Source organism: Squalius cephalus, assembly GCF_949319135.1.
Source record: "Squalius cephalus genome assembly, chromosome: 1".
Classification (NCBI taxonomy): Eukaryota; Metazoa; Chordata; class Actinopteri; order Cypriniformes; family Leuciscidae; genus Squalius; species Squalius cephalus.
The window spans coordinates 58,231,977-58,255,634 of record NC_137122.1 but is presented as its reverse complement, the minus strand read 5'-3'; the positions used below and the strand labels follow the sequence as shown (position 1 = coordinate 58,255,634).

The 23,658-nt window shown below is 39.6% G+C and overlaps 2 protein-coding genes across 2 annotated transcripts in view; both read right to left on the bottom strand.

The window, feature by feature from the left end:
• Positions 1–3,777: 3,777 nt before the first annotated feature.
• cant1a (calcium activated nucleotidase 1a) lies at positions 3,778–13,270 on the bottom strand. The gene is made up of 4 exons (XM_079889446.1): positions 13,115–13,270; positions 9,074–9,735; positions 7,279–7,482; positions 3,778–5,639 (listed from the first exon to the last, which is right to left on the bottom strand). The coding sequence occupies exons 2-4, from the start codon at positions 9,711–9,713 to the stop codon at positions 5,269–5,271; spliced, it is 1,215 nt and encodes a 404-aa protein (XP_079745572.1). The 5' UTR covers positions 9,714–9,735; positions 13,115–13,270; the 3' UTR covers positions 3,778–5,268.
• Positions 13,271–13,580: 310 nt separating this feature from the next.
• syngr2a (synaptogyrin 2a) overlaps positions 13,581–23,658 on the bottom strand; it is a 12,065-nt gene continuing 1,987 nt past the window's right edge. The window contains exons 2-4 of the mRNA XM_079889762.1: positions 22,948–23,185; positions 21,406–21,539; positions 13,581–15,630 (exon numbers count right to left, since the gene is read on the bottom strand). Of these exons, the coding sequence (XP_079745888.1) occupies positions 15,436–15,630; positions 21,406–21,539; positions 22,948–23,185 (567 nt within the window). The 3' untranslated portion in view covers positions 13,581–15,435. The remainder of the gene's footprint in view (positions 15,631–21,405; positions 21,540–22,947; positions 23,186–23,658) is intronic.

Below are 23,658 nucleotides of genomic sequence, written 5' to 3'. Positions count from 1 at the left end.
GAGAGTGTCCTTCCAGTGGCAGTAGATCCTGATCCTGCACAATCTGTGCTTTCAGCAACTTTGGGTGTTTCTTTCAGATGTGACAATGTTTCTGAACGTTCAAGTAATGGAGGATTGACCTGTGATACACTGATATCTGCATCAGTGGGAGGTTCATTTGATGATGTACAGACCTCTGATCCTGTGGATTCGCTCCCTAATCAGGTGGTGACTCAAGTCAGAACCAGACTTGGTAGGCTTGTGAAACCTGTGAACAGATTAATTCAGAACATGACCCAAAACATGACTATGACCAGTTCAGTTAATGGGGTTGCCAGGTCTTTATTGTCATAAAATGGATTGAGCAGTCACATTAGTATGAGAGTGTTTCCTTTGAGTTTATTCAAATCATTCTATTGAGTTGACAGAGCCAAAATTCATAATTTAAAAAAAACAAAAAGTAACTCACATTGAAGTTTACGTAGTGGTGTTTGGGGCACCCTATTTACAAGTGTTCCCTCAGTAGGCCTGATCAGCCTACTTGGGTCACTTTCCCTGTGGTTTGGGAAGCATATATTGCTGTGTTGAGTGTATCAAGTGTAAAATGTTTATCCTGTGTGTAGCTTTTTGAACAGCTATTTATCCATATTGAACTAGTTTTGTGAAGTTCAGCGGGGAGTATGTAGCTGGTTTAAAAAAAATTGTAAAATGTCATGAAGATCGTTAGTGAACTTCATCAAAACTTAATTATTTTTTTTTGTGTGTTTTTATATTTGTGTGCTGAGTTGTAATCTGCTACAATGTACATACTTCTAGTGGGAACCATTTATGCAGAATATTGTTGTATATGGGGCACAAATTGGTGACGCAAATGATACCTCGTGCGAACAGCGCCATCTTTAGAAGCACATTTGCCGCTGACTGGGTCAAATGTGCTCTCTCTCGCTCATCTGACAAGCGTGCTGGTAGGGACATTTTGATGTGTATTAAACAATGTAATCGATTTATTTCAAGAGATAAATGATGGTTAAGTGAAATGAAAAGCTGTGATGTCATGAAATTGAATGCATTTAGTTGTTTTTTTGATTGTTTTACTGACTAGTTTTGCTTCCTAGCTTTCTCTGTGCTGTATGAGCAGACTGAAGGGGAGAGACGTGTATGCCAATTAATTGTGCTCTGTATTTCTGCAGGTGTGTTCAATTGTTTGTTATATGTTGAGAAATGTTTGAAATGTTTAATATCAAGTTTATATGAGTTTGATACATACAAAAAAGAATGAGGTCTGTATGCAAAAGTGATGTCATATTTAAAGTGACAGTTTATTTGTGTAATTAACTTGTAACTTTTGACATTTCCCCCCCCCCCATCTAATGTATTTACTGATACAAGTAAATGGTGAAGAAATTATATTTTCCCTTATATATTATTTTGTATGCCATAAGGGTGACCTGTGTTTTGTGGCTTACTATATTTTGTGATTTAATTTATTTTATTATTTGCCCTATGTTTTGTAAGTATTGATTGATTAAATTAAGATCTTGAGAAGCACATTTGCCGCTGACTGGGTCAAATGTGCTCTCTCTCGCTCATCTGACAAGCGTGCTGCTTTCTCTGTGCTGTATGAGCAGACTGAAGGGGAGAGACGTGTATGCCAATTAATTGTGCTCTGTATTTCTGCAGAATAAAGATCCTGAGACCTCTTTCATCAGCGTCGTCTTCACTGTATAGAGAACAAACACAACCAGAGTAAAACTGTTACACTTGCTGTTTAATAATCATTTGAAACTTAGCAAACTGGCAGCTCCAGTAGTAATGAAAATATTTATCATAAAAACTAGCATGTATAAACCGTAATATACAATTTAATAATCAATTAAAAAGGAATTTATACCTGTATTATATTACCCTGGCTGTAGCCCAGGGGCGTTTCTAGGTTTTAAAAACATCAGGGGCTGAGCCCAAAACATCAGGGGCTGGTAGTTAGGGGGGTTCGGGGGCATGCTCCCCCGAGAAAATTTTGATTTCTCAGACCTACATATGTGCATTTTAAGGTGTTTGAAGGCCAAAATTTTTTGATAACAATAGCTTTAAAAGCATGTCAGTGGGCAGTAGCATAAATTATTTGTCAAGCAGATAACAGATTCTTAAACATGAGAATGAGGATAAATGTTGAAATGAATGATCCACACTATAAAATGGAAATGCAAAATGTTTCTGCTTATTGTTGACAATACACAATCACATATTCCAAACAGGAATGGCCTTAAATGAGAAATCTTTCAAGGATTATTTTGCATAGATGTAAACTTTTTAGCATTAAAGATTGGTTTCAGCAACTTGTTTCTTTCTTGAGTTAATCAATGTTTTTGGCACTATTAAATCAGTTCAATTAAATTTCAATTGTTCACTCATAAAGACAGTCACTTGTCACCATTACTGGCCTAATGATGGAAGTTGTGCAAACACAGACAAGCGGAGTGATAGAAACTGTGAAAAGGCTGATGCTGGTGAAATATTCAAACACATTCGAGGACCTTATATATATAGGCTACATATCAGAGTTAAATAGGAATACATTGTAATAGCCTAATGTTAATCAAGCAGACTAAATCACACGACTGCGCAGAAATATTTAAGCACATTATACAAAGGAAATAATACAGATCTAGACAAATTGGGTTGCTTATAGTTAAAAAAAAATGTCATGAACGATCATTTAGGCTAGATGTAGGCCTATTTTTCACATTTTTGGTCACAAAATATTTAGTCAGTTTTGATGACTTTGCAATATTGATAAAATGTTAGAATATTAGCCTAATAGCCTAATGAAAATTGAGTAGGGCTACGCCAAAATGTGTAACATTTATGTAGCCTACAAAGGAATACAAAAGCCCCGACATAGAGTTTTGACGCAGCTTTAATCTCCCTTTTGGTTATTTCAATACTTAATTGACAACAGAACACGACGTTACATGCTAGTTTATTTTGCGTGATACAGGGCACGCGTTATTGAAGAGTGCGTGCCGCGAGCAAACGGCTGGCACGACGTAAGTAAGTTAGTTTTTCTGAGTTTTACTGATAGCCTGACAACATCTGGTGTGACTGAAGACTGTGCGGCGGTGCTGACTGCGTTATTTTTTTGAAACCGGTGCGGCGCGCGCGCCCCCGAAGTTCATCCGTGAGGAACTTGAAACCGTTGCTTGAACTTGAATTCAGGTGACTCATTAACACTCGCGCTACTGGCCACGCCCTGCTTTCACGGCTCGTGGACTCGTGCTGCTTGCCACTTTGCCTAATAATAATTATCAATAAATTCAATTTTTTGAGATCCGGGGCTATAAAAAAAACATCCGGGGCTTGCCTGCTGTAGCCACATTGGAAAAGCAGTTTGGAAAATGGATGGATGGATGATTCAGCTGCGGCGCCATCTTCTGGTCAGACGCAGGAATTCATTCGGCCTTTGACTCTCACAGTGCATTATGGGTATTCTCTACTCTAGCCATTGAGTGTACATCAGTTGTACACTTGTTATTGTGGTGCATTATGGGATTGAATATGGGCCACCGTTACAAATGGCTGTCCCCTCAAATAGTGCCCCATTTAAGGATATAGGGGTGTTTCAGACACAGCCAAAGACCTCGAATGAGTGTGTCACATAAAATTAGCAGCGCCAGGATTGGGAAACACTGATTTAACTGATTGTTTGAGTTGGACATACCAAAATAAATGTCTATAAATCCAACAGTTAATTTTGTCAAACATTTACAGCTATTACGTTTTTTTTTTTTGTTTTTTTTTACAAAAAGAAACTAGTATTTGACTAACAAATTATATTTTGAAAATATACTTAATACTTTTGTTCAATTTCAATAAAAATATTTGAGAATGGAGAAATTAATCTGATCAGTTTCAAGGATCATAATTATTACTTATTTCAAACCCATATTATTCATCTTTAACAAAAACTTAAGATATTGAGTAGGATGGACATAAGTGAAACAATCAATTGGCTAATCTTGCTGACAGTTGAAACAAACAATCATCTGACACAACAACCCAGCAGCTTCTAAAATGTTTGTTAACAGAGTTTACATTTTTAAAGTTGTGTTAAATTCCAGAAAATCTAGTCTTAAAAATCTGGTATTTTACCTTGTCAGCAATGAGGAATGTTACTCATCGCTGTACAGCCGAAACAAACTTGTTTGCATTATTTTCCTGTTTTCACTGTAAAGCTGCTTTGAAACAATCTGAATTGTAAAAAGCGCTATATAAATAAAGGTGACTTGACTGTAGCGTTGTTTACTATTCGTTTGTACAGTATTCTAGTTTACTATACTTACAGATATACTATACAGATTGTTCAAGGTTGTGTCAGGGAGTGAAAAAATGCTTAAGAAAAAACTTCCAAGTCTCTATGAAAACCCCAAATACGTAATTTTGCCATTTTGTTCAAAACAATTATGAATGAATGAATGCATTAACTCTGTCTACAATCACACTGTTTGTGCAGCATTTCCTAGAATGTGATTATTTTTAATTATTTTCTTTTTTTAGCAACATCCCTACAGTAAAACCATATAAACAGACTGATTATAACAATTAGATAAAATAAATTCAGGTGCACTAATAGCTTTCTTAAAAACCTTCAATCTGTTGTTTTCAGGAAGAAAAAAAAAACCAGCAACAACAAATAAATAGCTGTGGCACATTAATGAAAAATAACATTCATCATTCTGTGACGGATCAGTTTGTTTTTTAGATTTCATTTTAAAAGTAGCTGAAATTCTTAAGACATTGATCAATAAAGTAAAAAACAAAAATGCATGATAAAAAAAAAAAAAAAGACATTCACAAGACCACATGGCAACCGCAATAATGTGTGTAGAGTGAACTATTTTATGCATATTCTATAGTCTATCACTTCACTTCATTCTGTTACATTCATTACACTGTAAGTACAGTACTGGCGTGAAACCACTATAGGTCGTTGCTGAAAATGGTAGTAAAAAACAAACAAAAACAAAAACAAAGAAATAAAAAACTCTTGATGAAGGCTCAGATAAGTCTCTCAAAACAATTAAAGAGTCAATATGTCCTAATTTCTTCAGTCTCTATAACCACAACCACATTTTAAGCAATGTCTGCCAATAGTCATTTGGCATTATTTGAACGTCATTGAACTATTTAAACCTAAAGACACCTCAATGTCCACATCTAGATGAACATCATCTAGATGACGGTATTTACCAGTCCTTGGCACGTATTTACCTCCAGACAATCCCTTAGACACTAAATGAATTCAAGTCCTTCATACTTCACATCTCCAATCTTAGTTTCAGGGAGCAAGATTCGGCCGTCCAGGGTGAATGCCACAATGTAAGTGGCAATTTTCCCAGCATCCTCCTCAGACTTCAGGGCAACAATAATCTGGTCATCCGTGTTGGGGACAAACTTGAAGGACGAAAAGCCGTGTGTAGGGTTCAGGGGCCCAACGTTTCTCGCTTTAATGTCCTGGAAGTCTGGGGAGCAGCTGAGCATTAGGTTGGTGCCGCGCCGCTCATCCGCCGTCTCGTCGTAGCGCTCGCTGCTAGCACGCCGCGGCAAGAAGAACCAGCGCTGCAATGTGTCGCTCCAAGCTGCAGACTCATGAATGAGGTACCCTGAGAGGACCATAGAGAGGAAATGAGCATTTAATCTAAGAGACTGAGTACTAGTGAAAAGCCTGTGTCATACAAGCCATATTTTACCCTAAATTGAGAAGAAGAAAAAATAAATAAACATTTTTCACATTTTCCATGAAGAAAATTAAGCCTATTTTCCTGAACAATAAAGGGTCCACAACACATGGGATTAAAATTTCCTTGATCTTTCGGAGACACTAAAGCCTCATCTTCTATAAAAATATATTCTAACTTTCATTATTCAACAATAATGAGTGTATTAAATTAGGAATGCTGTTAAATAAATTATATTTAGTAAGACTAATAAAGACAAATTGGGCAAAAGCCAAAAGCCACTTCCCTGTCCACTTTCTGCTATGTGACGTCATTTGTTGCCATCAGTAATGTCTGCACAACACAATTTTTGTGTCAGTGGACAATTTATCACTGTAAAGCTTCTTTAAAGAATTTTGTACGGTATCAAGCACTATATAAGTTAAGATTGTAAACTAAAGTCCTCTGGGAACGTCTCCATCTGTGCTTATTGTCAATGGAGTGTTCCTCTCAAAGGTAGAAATTAAAACAAGCTCATTCGCCAAAAAATGGCTTGAGAGATGATTATTCTAGGGTCATTTTGACGAATTTGAAGTCCTGCAAGTAGATTGTCACTGCTATGCTGCAATAAAGTTCTTATTCATCAAGATCTTTGATGTCCTCATTATTTTTGTCTAACATGAGTGTACTTTGAATGGCTTGTGCGCTCAACTGTGCACTAGACAGTATTCCCGGGCTTTGGTGCTCTTTGGTAATTTTTGACTGAAAAATCTTAAGTTTTAATTTTTTTCTTCATCGGAATGGTATGAAACTTGGTAAAGGTTTTGCCACTTGTTATGTGAACACACAAAAAAAATCATGGACATGATTCGAAAAAGGTTAAATGGTCCTGTAAAAAATAGTCACACTTTTGTGCTCCTCGTGGTCATAAATGACTGCATTGGAAATGAATGGGAGATATCTGGTGAAAACTTTGGTACTGCAGCCAAACAAAATCTTACTGAAAGCTCTTTTTTGAGATATCAAGCTTGGACCACAACTTGTTTAGATTTATGGCTTTGATTTTCTTGCATTTTTAGAGTAAAATGTGATTTTGGAAATATACATTTAATATATAAATTTTAAATTGTATTTTTGTGCATTTTTCATAACAATATACATACAATTCTGATACTTTTTTTTCACTTCAGCAATAATCTGCCAAGTGTGGTCTTTGAATAGAGATCAAACTTAAGTCTGTGCTCTAAAGCATTCAAGATTTATGACAGTTTAAGCTGGAAATTAAATTTTCAGGTCTATGCTCAAAAAGTGAATAAATGGATTATAAATACAGCATAAATATAATTTAGTAAAAAAAAATCCCCTAAAAATACAAAACATTAAATAAAAAACATTATCAAACTAAAATATAGTACATTCATTTCATTGACAAAAAACCGACACGCAAGGAGCACCAGAGGGTTAAAACTATATATTAAAACAGAAGTTCTTGAGAGATCAATGTCACTTTTAAAATACCAAGCATATCAGTATTTACTGCTCACTACAAATACACACTGCATGTGAGTGAATGGCGGCCGCTTACCGGGCGGACTGATGCCTGCGGCTCTGCGGAGAGAGTTGTACTTGGGAACCCAGTTGTGGTGCTGTACATCTCCGTGGATTCCCACCACTTTCACCCACTCAGGATTGTCATTCAGCACTTCTCCAGTGGTGGTGGTCCACTCCTTCCCCAAACCCCCCACATATAGATGCTCGTCCTTCACTGCAAGCCACTCTGCCTTAAACCCTAGGTAAGAGAACGCCAAAGAAGAAACCACAACTGAAATCAGATATCATGCAAATTGAATGCTTTGAATTTGATTCATTATATGACATATTTCAGTAGTTTCTGACCATTAAACTAAAGTCAGCTCATGCTGGCTTTAAGGGTGGTAAATTAAAATGCCCCGATTATGCTTTTTTTCTGGAATGTTCCTTTCATGCGGTGTGTAATTTAGTCATTTGTGTATGTCAAAGGTCTGCAAAGTTTCAAAGATCAAAGTGCACAATAAATTAAGTAAATGTCTCATTCAAAAGAAAGAACTGATTGAAAGGAGTCATCAGCAGTTATATTCTTCACTGGCTGGCCACAAACAGTGTCTACTTTGACCTACCCTTTAACACTGTAGTTGCAGCTGAGGCTGGAAAAGTTTGGTTTATGCTGTTGACATGTCGAGAAGATGCTGTTTTCTGCACCGCGAAAGTAAATCCACTTTGATGCACTTCCAAATGAAAAGGACTCGGGCTCGAATTGATACGGTAAAACCAATGCCATCGTTACTGTTTGTGTCACTGTGTGTACAATTGCTGAGGAAGAGCTGAAACTGAGATATGGTAATGGCCATTTGGTTGCTGACGTGCGCTGTAAGTGGTAGACCAATTACAATAGACTGAGCCATATGACCAATCAGAGCAGAGTAGACTAATCATTGAGTCATCTGACCAATCAGAGCAGAGTAGACCAATCATTGAGTCATCTGACCAATCAGAGCAGAGTAGACCAATCATTGAGTCATCTGACCAATCAGAGCAGAGTAGACCAATCATTGAGTCATCTGACCAATCTGAGCAGAGTAGACCAATCATTGATTCAGAGTAGACCAATCATTGAGTCATCTGACCAATCAGAGCAGAGTAGACTAATCATTGAGTCATCTGACCAATCAGAGCAGAGTAGACCAATCATTGAGTCATCTGACCAATCTGAGCAGAGTAGACCAATCATTGAGTCATCTGACCAATCAGAGCAGAGTAGACCAATCATTGAGTCATCTGACCAATCAGAGCAGAGTAGACCAATCATTGAGTCATCTGACCAATCAGAGCAGCGTAGACCAATCATTGAGTCATCTGACCAATCAGAGCAGAGTAGACCAATCATTGAGTCATCTGACCAATCAGAGCAGAGTAGACCAATCATTGAGTCATCTAACCAATCAGAGCAGAGTAGACCAATCATTGATTCAGAGTAGACCAATCATTGAGTCATCTGACCAATCAGAGCAGAGTAGACCAATCATTGAGTCATCTGACCAATCAGAGCAGAGTAGACCAATCACAACAGACTGGGTCATCTGACCTAAACATATTGTAGGAGACTCCAAAATAAAATTTGGAACCTTTAAAACAGCATAATAGGGGCACTTTAATGTATTTCCTAAAAACTCAAGACTAATCAAACAAAGACAGCAATGCATGTTTGTTTGGGGGCAGATTAAAAACATTCATTCTCAAGGCTCTCAAGTCCGTGGAAACTCTGGATGGATCTGAGAGAGGTCCCAGTAACAGCACCATTTTGGTGGACAAAAAGAAAAAAAAGGTACAATAGAAACACTAACCTTTTGACACAGAGCCATCCCCATCCGGCAGTATGACCCACGGCACTGCCTTAAGTCCTTCTATGTTATAAACTACGCCCGTACGATCATCCACACTGTACAGTTTGCCATTAAACACCACTAATTCGGAGAGCTCCATGCCCCGACCCTTCTCTGCCAGGTGGCTTTCCAAGACCACCCTTTCCTGATCCCATTCGACAGCCACTGTATCTCCACTCTCCGACACCAGGAGGTGACCCTTTAGCATGTAGCTAAACCAGGTCAGCTTCTTGTCACTGAGAGAGTTTGTGTCCAGGTCAGCAATGACCCCTATCCGGTAGCGCGTGCCCTGGGCTGTGCGCTCCGGTGGACTGAGGGGGTACGTGTCATTGTAGCGGTCCTCCAACTTCACCTCAAGATGGTTTAACTTTGAGCCATGTCTGCCACTAGGATGGGGGTGAAAGGGCAAAAGCTGCATGTAGATGAGGAGGACGAGGGTTAGCGCTGATGCTACCACCACGATGGCTCTCCATTTGATGCGGAAGCGGGGGTCTGTGGTGTTGGTCATGGAAGACAGCATCGGGAGCCCTCCAACAGAGATGCGCAGAGAGTTCATAGGCTCATTATGGTTGAGAAGTGCATAGCCTGGAGAAACAGGCATTAGGGAGGGACGGCAGCCACACCTAGACAGGAAAATAGAGAGTATAGTTAGGGTCAACATGACACATTTACAGACATTTACGCAAGCAAAATATGTACAATATCCCAGACATTGAGTGAGTGAGAGAGAAAGCCTGTTTTCACCTGGTATTAAGCTGCGTTTTTGGCAGACCAAGTGATCAGCCATACATGTACCGTTACCGTTACCAGGTATTATTACACAGCTCTGTGGAATACTTGATTCTGATTGGTCACTCGCTCCATCCAGCGGTATGTCATTTCCTGGTAAAAACTAATAACACGGGCTCATCCGGGTTACTGAAATCGGTGCTATACGTTTGCTAGGAAAGTTTTTTTCTTCGTGGAAGTTTTGAGTTTGGTGAGCTAAGAAAATACTAAAGCTCAATAATACTATAGCTCAAATCAATATTTTGTGTACAGTTAATTAATTATGTCATCCGGTTATCGCAGACTCAATCTCTCGTTTCATACAAACGCAGCTGCCGCCATTTTGTGACGATTGTTTTGTACACGGTAATGGATTATAGGATAACAAACAGATAGGACTGTAAAACAGATTAATCTAAAAATCAATATCTCTTATCCACATAATTATTTATTATATATATAGTATTATTGTGTACCGTATACCTTAAATGTGCATCTAGTTTTAACTTGCCGCGCTAGCAAATGCTTTCTCCACAGAAGCTTTGTGTTTAAAGAGCTAATAAAATATTTTGACTCGGATCAATATTTCATGTCTAATTAATTACTTATTTGGCAAGTAGCCATATAATAAGCGGGAACAATTATTGTCTCAGAATAAACCCCTTCAGAGTGATGCAAGATCCTGATCACCCTGTCTGGGTTTATTCTGAGATAACAAAAGCTGGAAGTACATTATCTGTTACTTAACAGGCATTTCAAATGCGTCTTCTATGACCTTTTGCATTCAGATTTTGTTGAGACCCTTGCCTCTTTTTCCGTCACACTCAACTACATCACGTCACTGAATGCTGCTAAATAAACAAACCCATGTTTAGTTTAAGTTTTTAATCCCCCTTAAACCCGTTTAGCAACCTTGTTTCTTCTCAATTGCTTACTTTAACTGTCAGTCTTAGCCACTGTATTCTTTGACACAAACAGGAGCAAAGGTTAGAAATGCACAGATGGCTATTTCCATCTCTCCTCTTCTTAAGTTTCTAAACAACAAATATAATCCGGTAGATTCTCAAAAAGCTATTTTTGTCTAAGCTTAAAGGGATAGTTCACCCAAAAATGAAAATGCTGTCATCATTTACTCTCCCTCATGTTGTTCCAAACCTGTATGACTTTCTTTCTTCTGCTGAACACAAAAGAAGATATTTTGAAGAAAGTCGGTAACCAAACGACTGATGGACCCTATTGACTTATATAGTAGGGAACAAAAATACTATGGAAGTCAATGGGGACCAGCAACTGTTGAATTACCAACCTTCTTTAAAATATCTTCTTTTGTGTTCAGCAGAAGAAAGAAAGTCATACAGGTTTGGAACAACATGAGGGAGAGTAAATGATGACAGCATTTTCATTTTTGGGTGAACTATCCCTTTAAAGGTTTAAAAACAGACAATTGCATCAATAACAAAAATTACAAGCAAGTGTTAAAACAGTCCTACCTAAGACACAACCAATTTTGGACCCAAAGCACCAGACACTCACCAGCTTGTCAAAGTCTGACAGGATGCACTGAGGCCACGGCAACACTTAGCGTAGGAAATGAACAATGTTGACGTGGAGGTAAGGAGTGGCTTGGCGAACAGGATGAAAACAGGTACAGCTGGATACCACAGCTCTGGTGTGAAACCAGCTAGTCCGTTTAAGAAGTTTGCCACAATTCTCACTTTAAAACAATTGTTAGCAGCAGCCCTGGTCTTATCTATACGTTTGTAATGTTTATCACCTCAGTAATACAGACCACAAAGGACTATACCTGAGGAATGTAGTCTGTTAACAAGTTGAAATGTTAATATTTAACAACTGAAAGTCTAAAAAACTACTTCTCTTAATATACATGGGCAAAGGATAAGCTGTAAATGACCTATTGAAGCTTTTTTCTGAAGCTATTTATTTTTTAAATACATAATTATTCTGCATAATTGTTCAAATGAATGGTACTGTATAACACCACGTGTCCCTTCCTATACTAAATGATTTCATTAAAAAACTTTGTGGCTCACTGTAGTTAAAATTACACATAATATTAATATTCTTGTTCAATACTGGGCAAATTCAAAACACTCTTTGAATTTCTAAACTTGGCAATGACCGAATTTTGCATATCTGATCACAAAGATAAGGGTTCAACAAAATTGCTAAATATTTATTTGTATTGCATTTAGTTTCCCTTTATTTGATGACTGGCCTTGACTCTCATGTTGGTCTTTGTCCACAAATAGCTATCGATTTATTTAAAGATCAAATGTGTAAACTCGGCCAATGAACTCTGCATCAGATGGCATGTGTTCGATTTATTTCTATTACATTTTATGTTTTTAATGTTTTAAATACATTGTTTTACATGTATTTTTAAGTGTTTCTTGGTTGTGTGCCAAAACTGAAAAGAAGATATGTAGCTGTAATGGAGAGTCCAGACATTCAGACATTTTTAATTTTTAATTTCATCATTTGTATAGATTCTCTCCAACTTAGATAGTTCTTTCCCTGGATTATTCAGCAGTATCGTCGTATATAACCACAAACAAATACAGTTTTATCAGTTGAGAATTTTAAGAATAAAAGTTTAAGAATTAAAGCTAGTCAAGGACTATAGGATTTGTACCGTGAGCTATCTATTTATAGATTTAACAATACAAAAATACAACCAAGTAGCTATTTATAGATTTAATAATACAAAAATACAACCAAGTAGTTAAGAAATTCATTAGAGCAGTTAAACTGCCAAAATCTTTAATCACGTGATGTAAATATAAACTGCTGGACCAATCGGAGAGTGCTTATCCTCCTAAATCAATCTGACATTTATTAAACAAAGATAAAACACATTATTATTATTATACAATTATGTTTACCTACCTGTTCGGTCAAATATCTGTTCTAAATGTGCTGCAAGTAGTTATAACTTACCAAACATTTAACAGGAGTCCATATTTCCCCAACATTTAATACTATCTCACATATTCATAAATTAAAACATTGCCTATAAAGAAATGGCTTTTAAACGAAATTTACAGTGAAGGTATTTCTCTATTTGAATACATTTGCATGTTATTTCACAAAGTCAGTGTTTGCTTGGCCCACATTACAGTGCCATGTCTATCTTTAAAGCGAGCTTCTGCGTGGACACAGTGCAGTGTTGTCTTCCTCTAGAGCTGAAAGTGTTTGAAAGCGGACTCTACTTACTGTCGAGTGGAAGACAAGGCTTGAAATGAACCAGGGAATGAACTTGATGATCAGTTTAAATCGCGACTCGGGAACTACATATCATTCCTCACGGGTCCATTCAGCAGTGCGCGCGAGCGACCCGTGGACTTCCGCAATCGGGGGCGCGCTCGAACCAGCTCTTTCCGCTCATACCTGCGTACATTTTACGCATAAATGCTTGAAATAGACCGAGACATTTGCATTATAGCAGAGAATGTCTATTATAGCAATGCTATTATGCTTTGAACCAGACGTTATACACGTTTAATTGTGCAATCAGTAAAATAAGAAAAAGTGCCAATCAAAAGGTGCCAGGAGTGTAATAAAAAGTACATTACACCCTCATTACTACACTCATATATAGAACACATCACATTTTTGCATTTTGCACGTCTATACAGCTAATGTGGCTAAATTGTTTTGAGTGTATTTATGTTTTCTTTTTGTATGTGCTTTTATGTTATCTGAGCCTGCCTTGTCAAAGACAAATTTCTGTCACTTGTGACAGACAATAAAGTTTTTCTTATCTTATTACAAACTGTGTATGGCTTTCTTTATTCTGCTCAATCTTGTACTCTAATGTGATTTTACAAGACACGACTACAGTATTATTAACATGCATTTATTGTCATGAATTTTGTGTAGAAATATGCATTTTATTTCTCCACTAAATTCATTGTTATAATAATGCAACTCAAGGCATCTACCAGCAGGGGCTGTAACTTGAACATGCCAACCTTGGCTATCTAATCGAGTAGTTTGTCTGAGATTGAGACCTCTCTGATAAATGCATACTAGCATTTATTTAATAATGAATTATATATTTAGATTTTAGTTGTGAAACTTTAGGCTTAACATAACAAAAATATTTATGCAAGTTTCATTTTTTTAACAGTAATTTTACAGACATGCAATACGTAGTAGGGTAATATGAGGGAAAATGCCCCACTTAAGAGCAAAGTGCATTTACTTTTAACTATTAACATATTTAGATATGCATTTAACATGGGGAGGGGCATCAGACTCCAATGTTGAATGACTAAATAAAACTTAAAATTCATACAATACACAGTTGAGTACAAGTGCATAGTGTATAAGTGCGTTATTTGGGACACAACTCAAGTCTTTGATATTTGTTAACAGACAGAACCAACTGTTTATTGCGCATCATTTCCTTACAAAACAAAACAAAGAGAGAGAATGTTGCAATAACTGCTGTTACAATAACAGTTGCAGAGAAAATCAACAGAAAGACAAAATTATGTGCTATGACAGAACTGTGAAAATAAAATAAAGGAAATTTCACTACCTTAAGCAAAAAAACACAAAGAGATTTAAAAACGTTCAATTTAGTGGTCAACTTAGATAAAGTTTCTTTGTTAATTTTAGGAAAATGAAGAGAACCGTAAAAAAAAATCGTTCTAAAACAGTCAATGCAGAAATAGTCAATGTTTCAATTCCTAGATATTAATTTCCTAATAAGGCACAATTTCAATAGGAAGAGGTAGAAATCTTGCAGTGAATTTGGCCTGACATAAAGAGCACATTTTAAAGGTAAACTGCTAGAAGTCATCAACAATACTACATTTTATGATTGTTTAACACTTCAAAACTCAGGTGCTTAAAGTTTACAAAAATAAGGCTTATCATCCATCCACACAAAGCCTATTGTCTGTCACAAATACAAATTAAAGCACGTGTTTACAGTAGTTTATCATTTCATACCTCCCAACATCAGTATAACTATCTATCCCAGCCTCGGAAAGACTAACAGCCTCAACATCCTCAGTTAATAAAGCCATTTGGCAATAGATTTAGTGCATACTTTTCAGCAAATGTGATGCAAGGCAACGCTGTGTTTTTAAGGAATTACTTCATTGTGGTAATGCATTTGGCACAAAGAGTCTGTTCACTTTCTGTTGTTTAGATATGTTATGGAAACAAACATACCTTTCAGGAGTTATGGTAAAGATTATGTGATTGTGTATTAAGCAACTTCTATGTTTCGGTGATGTAAAAAATGGCAGCTGGTGTAGAATATATTTGTCAGAATCAAATTTGGGGGAGAAAAAAAAAACAAAAAAGTGCAAAGAATGTTTGCACTCAGGGTTAAGTTTAGCATTCGCATCCAAACTAAATAAAAAATAAATAACTTTTTCAAACTTGAAAATACACACTTGCAAAGCACACCAAGTGTCAATCCCAGGTCACAATTGAAACTCTTATGGAAAAGGAAAAAACAGTGTGGAGCGTATGAATCTGTCCACACAGATGAGCCTTTGAGACGTGTTAAAATCCCCTCAGTACGCTGGAGGCTGATAGGCGCTCTCTCCCGCAGAGGCGGGGGTGAACGGGGACTGCTGGTAACCGTCTGGAGCGCCGGCATAGGCAGAGGGGTACGGGGACGTGTGGTCACTGACGGGATCGTTGTAGCCTAGGCCAACATCGACCAACCCTTGGCGGTACCGTCGAAACGCGAACACAGTAAGCAGTCCCTTGAGAAAGAAAGATCATTTTGTTTCAGTTAATCAAATGTACAATGAGGCCATCGGGCAGCAACAGGACGTCTAAAGGTCCTGACACACCAAGCGCACGGTTAACCGGCCCAGTTTTTGCGGTGTGTGTTCCACACAAGCGGCGACTTTTCGGTCTCTCTCTTGAATCCAACCCGGAAGTGACTTAACACCCTATTTTAACGATGTAAGTGCATGGTCTAAATGCACTCAGGGCGTGTCCGAATCCACTTTTGCTAGTTTAACAACGGGACAAATGGTCGGTGCTCCCGGCGCATGGTCTAAAAGGGTCGCCCCCATTCTCTTAATGAGTTATGTGTGTTTTTGGGCGTAACGTGCAATTAACCAATCAGAGTCTCATCTCCCATTCCCTTTAAAAGCCAGTTGTGCTCGCGCCATGGCGGATTTGCTATTTACATGGAGGAATTTGCAAGCGGAAAGACTGAACGCTTACATAGCGAGGAAACGGATCTGCTCGTGCGCGAGGTAAAAGAGCGCAGATCATCTACTACGGGACAAGCCGGATTCCACCATATCTTTATGTACACTATAATAATCTTTTACATTGTTATCCTTTTATTTTATTTTTAATATTTAGCATGTTTGTGTGCTGTTACACGTCCCTGTGTGTGTAATAAGCAGAGTGTGTGCACGTTGTGGACCCGCTTATAGGCGCACATTACTAATGTGCTCTTTAAATAACAAAGAAACTACTGCGCCATTGACTTTAGACCAGGTTTCGGTTGGTCAGTGGCTCAGTCTATTTGTCTATAGGACGTGAAAATGAAAACTGCATCGAAACTAGCAAAAAACACTTGCGTTGGGTGTATGATAGGGGCTCTAAACTGCAATTCATCGACTGACCGCTAGAGACAGGCTCCAAAAGAGAGTCAATCCCATAAAACCCCCATGTTAAAATTTGTTTACAGCCTGGCAGATTAGTTGAGGTGACGTTATGCTAATGAGGTGACGTAACGCTAAAGAGGTGGATTAGCTGAGGTGACGTAACGCTAAAGAGGCGGATTAGCTGAGGTGACGTAATGCTAATGAGGTGACGTAACGCTAAAGAGGCGGATTAGCTGAGGTGACGTAATGCTAATGAGGTGACGTAACGCTAAAGAGGCGGATTAGCTGAGGTGACGTAACGGTAAAGAGGCGGATTAGCTGAGGTGACGTAATGCTAATGAGGTGACGTAACGCTAAAGAGGCGGATTACCTGAGGTGACGTAACGCTAAAGAGGTGGATTAGCTGAGGTGACGTAATGCTAATGAGGTGACGTAACGCTAAAGAGGCGGATTACCTGAGGTGACGTAACGCTAAAGAGGTGGATTAGCTGAGGTGACGTAACGCTAAAAATGTGGATTATCTGAGGTGACGTAATGCTAATGAGGTGACGTAACGCTAAAGAGGTGGATTACCTGAGGTGACGTAACGCTAAAGAGGCGGATTAGCTGAGGTGACATAACGCTAAAGAGGCGGATTAGCTGAGGTGACATAGCGCTAAAGAGGCGGATTAGCTGAGGTGACGTAATGCTAATGAGGTGACATAACGCTAAAGAGGTGGATTACCTGAGGTGACATAACGCTAAAGAGGCGTATTACCTGAGGTGACGTAACGCTAAAGAGGTGGATTATCTGAGGTGACGTAACGCTAAAGAGGCATCTGAGGTGACGTAACGCTAAAGAGGCGGATTATCTGAGGTGACGTAACGCTAAAGAGGCGGATTATCTGAGGTGACGTAACGCTAAAGAGGTGGATTATCTGAGGTGACGTAACGCTAAAGAGGCGTATTACCTGAGGTGACGTGACGCTAAAGAGGCGGATTATCTGAGGTGACGTAACGCTAAAGAGGCATCTGAGGTGACGTAACGCTAAAGAGGCGGATTATCTGAGGTGACGTAACGCTAAAGAGGCGGATTATCTGAGGTGACGTGACGCTAAAGAGGCGGATTATCTGAGGTGACGTGACGCTAAAGAGGCATCTGAGGTGACGTAACGCTAAAGAGGCATCTGAGGTGACGTAACGCTAAAGAGGCGGATTATCTGAGGTGACGTAACGCTAAAGAGGCGGATTATCTGAGGTGACGTAACGCTAAAGAGGTGGATTATCTGAGGTGACGTAACGCTAAAGAGGTGGATTAGCTGAGGTGACGTAACGCTAAAGAGGTGGATTAGCTGAGGTGACGTAACGCTAAAGAGGCGGATTATCTGAGGTGACGTAACGCTAAAGAGGCGGATTAGCTGAGGTGCCGTAACGCTAAAGAGGTGGATTAGCTGAGGTGACGTAACGCTAAAGAGGCATCTGAGGTGACGTAACGCTAAAGAGGCGGATTAGCTGAGGTGACGTAACGCTAAAGAGGTGGATTAGCTGAGGTGACGTAACGCTAAAGAGGCGGATTATCTGAGGTGACGTAACGCTAAAGAGGCGGATTAGCTGAGGTGCCGTAACGCTAAAGAGGTGGATTAGCTGAGGTGACGTAACGCTAAAGAGGCGGATTATCTGGATTATCTGAGGTGACGTAACGCTAAAGAGGTGGATTAGCTGAGGTGACGTAATGCTAAAGAGGCGGATTAGCTGAGGTGACGTAACGCTAAAGAGGCGGATTAGCTGAGGTGACGTAACGCTAAAGAGGTGGATTAGCTGAGGTGACGTAATGCTAAAGAGGCGGATTATCTGAGGTGACGTAACGCTAAAGAGGCGGATTATCTGAGGTGACGTAACGCTAAAGAGGCGGATTAGCTGAGGTGACGTAACGCTAAAGAGGCGGATTAGCTGAGGTGACGTAACGCTAAAGAGGTGGATTAGCTGAGGTGACGTAACGCTAAAGAGGCGGATTATCTGAGGTGACGTAACGCTAAAGAGGCGGATTAGCTGAGGTGCCGTAACGCTAAAGAGGTGGATTAGCTGAGGTGACGTAACGCTAAAGAGGCGGATTATCTGAGGTGACGTAACGCTAAAGAGGCGGATTATCTGAGGTGACGTAACGCTAAAGAGGCGGATTAGCTGAGGTGCCGTAACGCTAAAGAGGTGGATTAGCTGAGGTGACGTAACGCTAAAGAGGCGGATTATCTGGATTATCTGAGGTGACGTAACGCTAAAGAGGTGGATTAGCTGAGGTGACGTAACGCTAAAGAGGCGGATTATCTGGATTATCTGAGGTGAAGTAACGCTAAAGAGGTGGATTAGCTGAGGTGACGTAACGCTAAAGAGGCGGATTAGCTGAGGTGAAGTAACGCTAAAGAGGCGGATTAGCTGAGGTGACGTAATGCTAAAGAGGCGGATTATCTGAGGTGACGTAACGCTAAAGAGGCGGATTAGCTGAGGTGACGTAATGCTAAAGAGGCGGATTATCTGAGGTGACGTAACGCTAAAGAGGCGGATTATCTGAGGTGACGTAACGCTAAAGAGGCGGATTAGCTGAGGTGCCGTAACGCTAAAGAGGTGGATTAGCTGAGGTGACGTAACGCTAAAGAGGCATCTGAGGTGACGTAACGCTAAAGAGGCGGATTAGCTGAGGTGACGTAACGCTAAAGAGGTGGATTAGCTGAGGTGACGTAACGCTAAAGAGGCGGATTATCTGAGGTGACGTAACGCTAAAGAGGCGGATTAGCTGAGGTGCCGTAACGCTAAAGAGGTGGATTAGCTGAGGTGACGTAACGCTAAAGAGGCGGATTATCTGGATTATCTGAGGTGACGTAACGCTAAAGAGGTGGATTAGCTGAGGTGACGTAATGCTAAAGAGGCGGATTAGCTGAGGTGACGTAACGCTAAAGAGGCGGATTAGCTGAGGTGACGTAACGCTAAAGAGGTGGATTAGCTGAGGTGACGTAATGCTAAAGAGGCGGATTATCTGAGGTGACGTAACGCTAAAGAGGCGGATTATCTGAGGTGACGTAACGCTAAAGAGGCGGATTAGCTGAGGTGACGTAACGCTAAAGAGGCGGATTAGCTGAGGTGACGTAACGCTAAAGAGGTGGATTAGCTGAGGTGACGTAACGCTAAAGAGGCGGATTATCTGAGGTGACGTAACGCTAAAGAGGCGGATTAGCTGAGGTGCCGTAACGCTAAAGAGGTGGATTAGCTGAGGTGACGTAACGCTAAAGAGGCGGATTATCTGAGGTGACGTAACGCTAAAGAGGCGGATTATCTGAGGTGACGTAACGCTAAAGAGGCGGATTAGCTGAGGTGCCGTAACGCTAAAGAGGTGGATTAGCTGAGGTGACGTAACGCTAAAGAGGCGGATTATCTGGATTATCTGAGGTGACGTAACGCTAAAGAGGTGGATTAGCTGAGGTGACGTAACGCTAAAGAGGCGGATTATCTGGATTATCTGAGGTGAAGTAACGCTAAAGAGGTGGATTAGCTGAGGTGACGTAACGCTAAAGAGGCGGATTAGCTGAGGTGAAGTAACGCTAAAGAGGCGGATTAGCTGAGGTGACGTAATGCTAAAGAGGCGGATTATCTGAGGTGACGTAACGCTAAAGAGGCGGATTAGCTGAGGTGACGTAATGCTAAAGAGGCGGATTATCTGAGGTGACGTAACGCTAAAGAGGCGGATTATCTGAGGTGACGTAACGCTAAAGAGGCGGATTAGCTGAGGTGACGTAACGCTAAAGAGGTGGATTAGCTGAGGTGACGTAATGCTAAAGAGGCGGATTATCTGAGGTGACGTAACGCTAAAGAGGCAGATTACCTGAGGTGCCGTAACGCTGAGGTGCCGTAACGCTAAAGAGGTGGATTAGCTGAGGTGACGTAACGCTAAAGAGGCGGATTATCTGGATTATCTGAGGTGACGTCACGCTAAAGAGGTGGATTAGCTGAGGTGACGTAACGCTAAAGAGGCGGATTATCTGGATTATCTGAGGTGACGTAACGCTAAAGAGGTGGATTAGCTGAGGTGACGTAACGCTAAAGAGGTGGATTAGCTGAGGTGACGTAACGCTAAAGAGGTGGATTAGCTGAGGTGACGTAACGCTAAAGAGGCGGATTATCTGGATTATCTGAGGTGACGTAACGCTAAAGAGGCGGATTATCTGAGGTGACGTAACGCTAAAGAGGTGGATTAGCTGAGGTGACGTAACGCTAAAGAGGTGGATTAGCTGAGGTGACGTAACGCTAAAGAGGCAGATTATCTGAGGTGACGTAACGCTAAAGAGGCGGATTATCTGAGGTGACGTAACGCTAAAGAGGCGGATTATCTGAGGTGACGTAACGCTAAAGAGGCGGATTATCTGAGGTGACGTAACGCTAAAGAGGCGGATTATCTGAGGTGACGTAACGCTAAAGAGGCGGATTAGCTGAGGTGAAGTGACGCTAACAGGCAAACGGCTAGTAGTGACATCAGCGGCAATCCACCTGTCACTCAAATGGCCACGCCCTTAATTATGCACAACTTTAAGGCTCAATATAATTTAAATGGATAAGTTATAAAAAAATTCACCCCCTTAGCAAAAATTTGCTATTTAGACCAAAACCAATTTTTTGTACCAGGCTGTAAACATTTTTTTTTTGCTGTAAAGTTGGACATTTTAACATGGGTGTCTATGGGATTGAGTCTCGTTTGGAGCCGGTCTCTAGTGGCCAGTCAATGAATTGCCGTTTAAGTCACTTCCGTGTTGGATTCAAGAGAGAGACAGCTTTTTGGCCGAGACGCAACCAACGAGGCGACAATACACTCAGCTTTCGTCGCCGCTAGTTCTCTAACGTTCGCTTGGTGTGTCGCAGCCTTAATAGAGTGAGATGTGCTCTGCTCACCCAGCTGGCCGTGGAGAAGAAGGAGAAGGCCACCACAGCTCGAGCTGCATCAGCTGGGATGCCTGTTTTCACACTTTTAGACCACTTGTTGGCTAGGTTGCAGAAACACACAAACCACAGGAACGTCCACACGGCTGATGAGAAACCGGAGAGAAACTTTATTAGTCATTTCTACCAAAAAAATTCAATTCTGTAATCAATTACTCACCCTCATGTCATTCCAAACACAGAAGACTTTCATACATCTTCAAAACATACAGCAAATGAAGATATTTTAGGCAACACTTTATTTTAAGGTATGCGATATCTAAGATATTTAAGGTATGCTCTTAGTGTTGATCCTAAAAAGTCAAGTGATAAAGTCAAATAAACACCCACATTTTCATATCTTTTCGCAAGACTTGGAATTAACCACTCGATTCATATGGATTAGTTTTCCGACAACTTCAAAGTTTTGTTCGGTTTAGACTTTCAATGGAGGGAAAGAAACCTTTCAGGTTTCATTAAAAAATATCTTAATTTGTGTCTCGAAGACAAAGTCTTGATAGGTTTGGAACGACATGATTCAAATAAACCCCGAAATTAAACCTGTTCCACAAGACTTGGATTAAACCACTTGATTCATATGGATTAGTTTTGAGCACACCTTTATGATCTTTGTGAATCTTCAAAGTTTTAAGTGTGTGGATTTTCAATGGAAGGACAGAAACCTCTCAGATTTCATAAAAAATATCTTAATTTGTGTTTCGACACACAAAATTCTCATGTGTTTGATCCCACATGATTACAGAATTTAAATGTTTGGGTAACTATCCCTTTAAGAACAAGCGTACAAGAGGAACAGAAATACAGCTATTATGACATTAAATAAGTTGTTTTGCTGCTAGCAATCTGGAGGAAAAATGTGTGACGCTATGCCATCTATCTAAGGGCTATTTGGACATTCACTACCAGTCAAAAGTTTTGGATTAGTACGCTTTTTAATGTTTTTAAAAGAAGTCACTTCTGCTCACCAAGGCTGAATTTATTTGATTAAAAATGCCCCCAAAAAGTAATATAGTTAAATATTATGACAATTTAAAATAACTGTTTTCTATTGGAATATATTGTAAAATGTGATCAGATCTGAATTTTCAGCATCATTACTCCATAATATGTAACATTTATATATATATATATATATATATATATATATTCACATGGAAAAAAGCTGTTTTAAATTGTAATAATATTTCACAATATTAACGTTTTTTTTATTATTATTTTTTTTTTATCAAATAAACGCAGCCTTGGTGAGCAAAAGAGACTTCATTTAAAAACATAAAAAATCTTACCGATCCAGAACTTTTGACTGGTAGTGTACATGGGATTACTTGAGCTCTGTTGTCTTCATCAAGTTAAACTTCTCTTAACTTTGCCGAGTCGCCCACATCTATTTGGCAGTGTGAACTGGGCTTTCAAGCTCACTTGGTTTTATATCGAAGCAAATATGTGGCTCTTAGACACCGATCATAAAAAAGAAAAACCTGTACTACTTCTTACCACAGAACACAAGATCAACCAAGACAATGTATTTCCTCTCTTTGGCATTGCTGATCTGGTGGAAGAAGGCATCCAGCATAATAAAGATAACACAGGCCAGGAAAGCTAAAATCCCGACAGCAATTCCAAAGCTGCAAGCGCTGTCACTCCCATCGAACATGCATTCAGTGTCTTTTCCACTCGACTCATTGATGTAGCCTTCAGAAAGGATGGTAGCGAACACCACTATGGAGAAGAGCTGCGGTGGAAAGAAGAAGAGGCATTAAGGACAACGTCAAATCAGGCACACCAAACAAACTGCTATTGAGAGATCACAGAAGTTCACAGAGAACAACACTGTGTGTGTGTGAAGGAGTGGCGGTCTCACAAGATGTTTACTTTGGTTATTAAAAAAAAAAAAAGTAGTAGTCAAACAAACAGTAAAGCACACAATAGAGTATCTTACCATACAGCAAAAGCAGAAGTAGGCCAGTAATGCCGGCATTTGGGCATCTACACATGTTTTAAAGCTTTCTGCCTAAAGATTTAACTTTTAAAATGCAAAATAATTTTTGTGAAATATTTTATTCAACAAGGATCGATGCATTAAATTGATCAAAAGTGACAGTCAATGGTTTTGCACTGTTACAAAAAAAAAAAATAGATTTCATACAAATGCTGTTTTTTCAACTTTGTTCATCAAATAATTCTGCACAAAATGTATCATGGTTT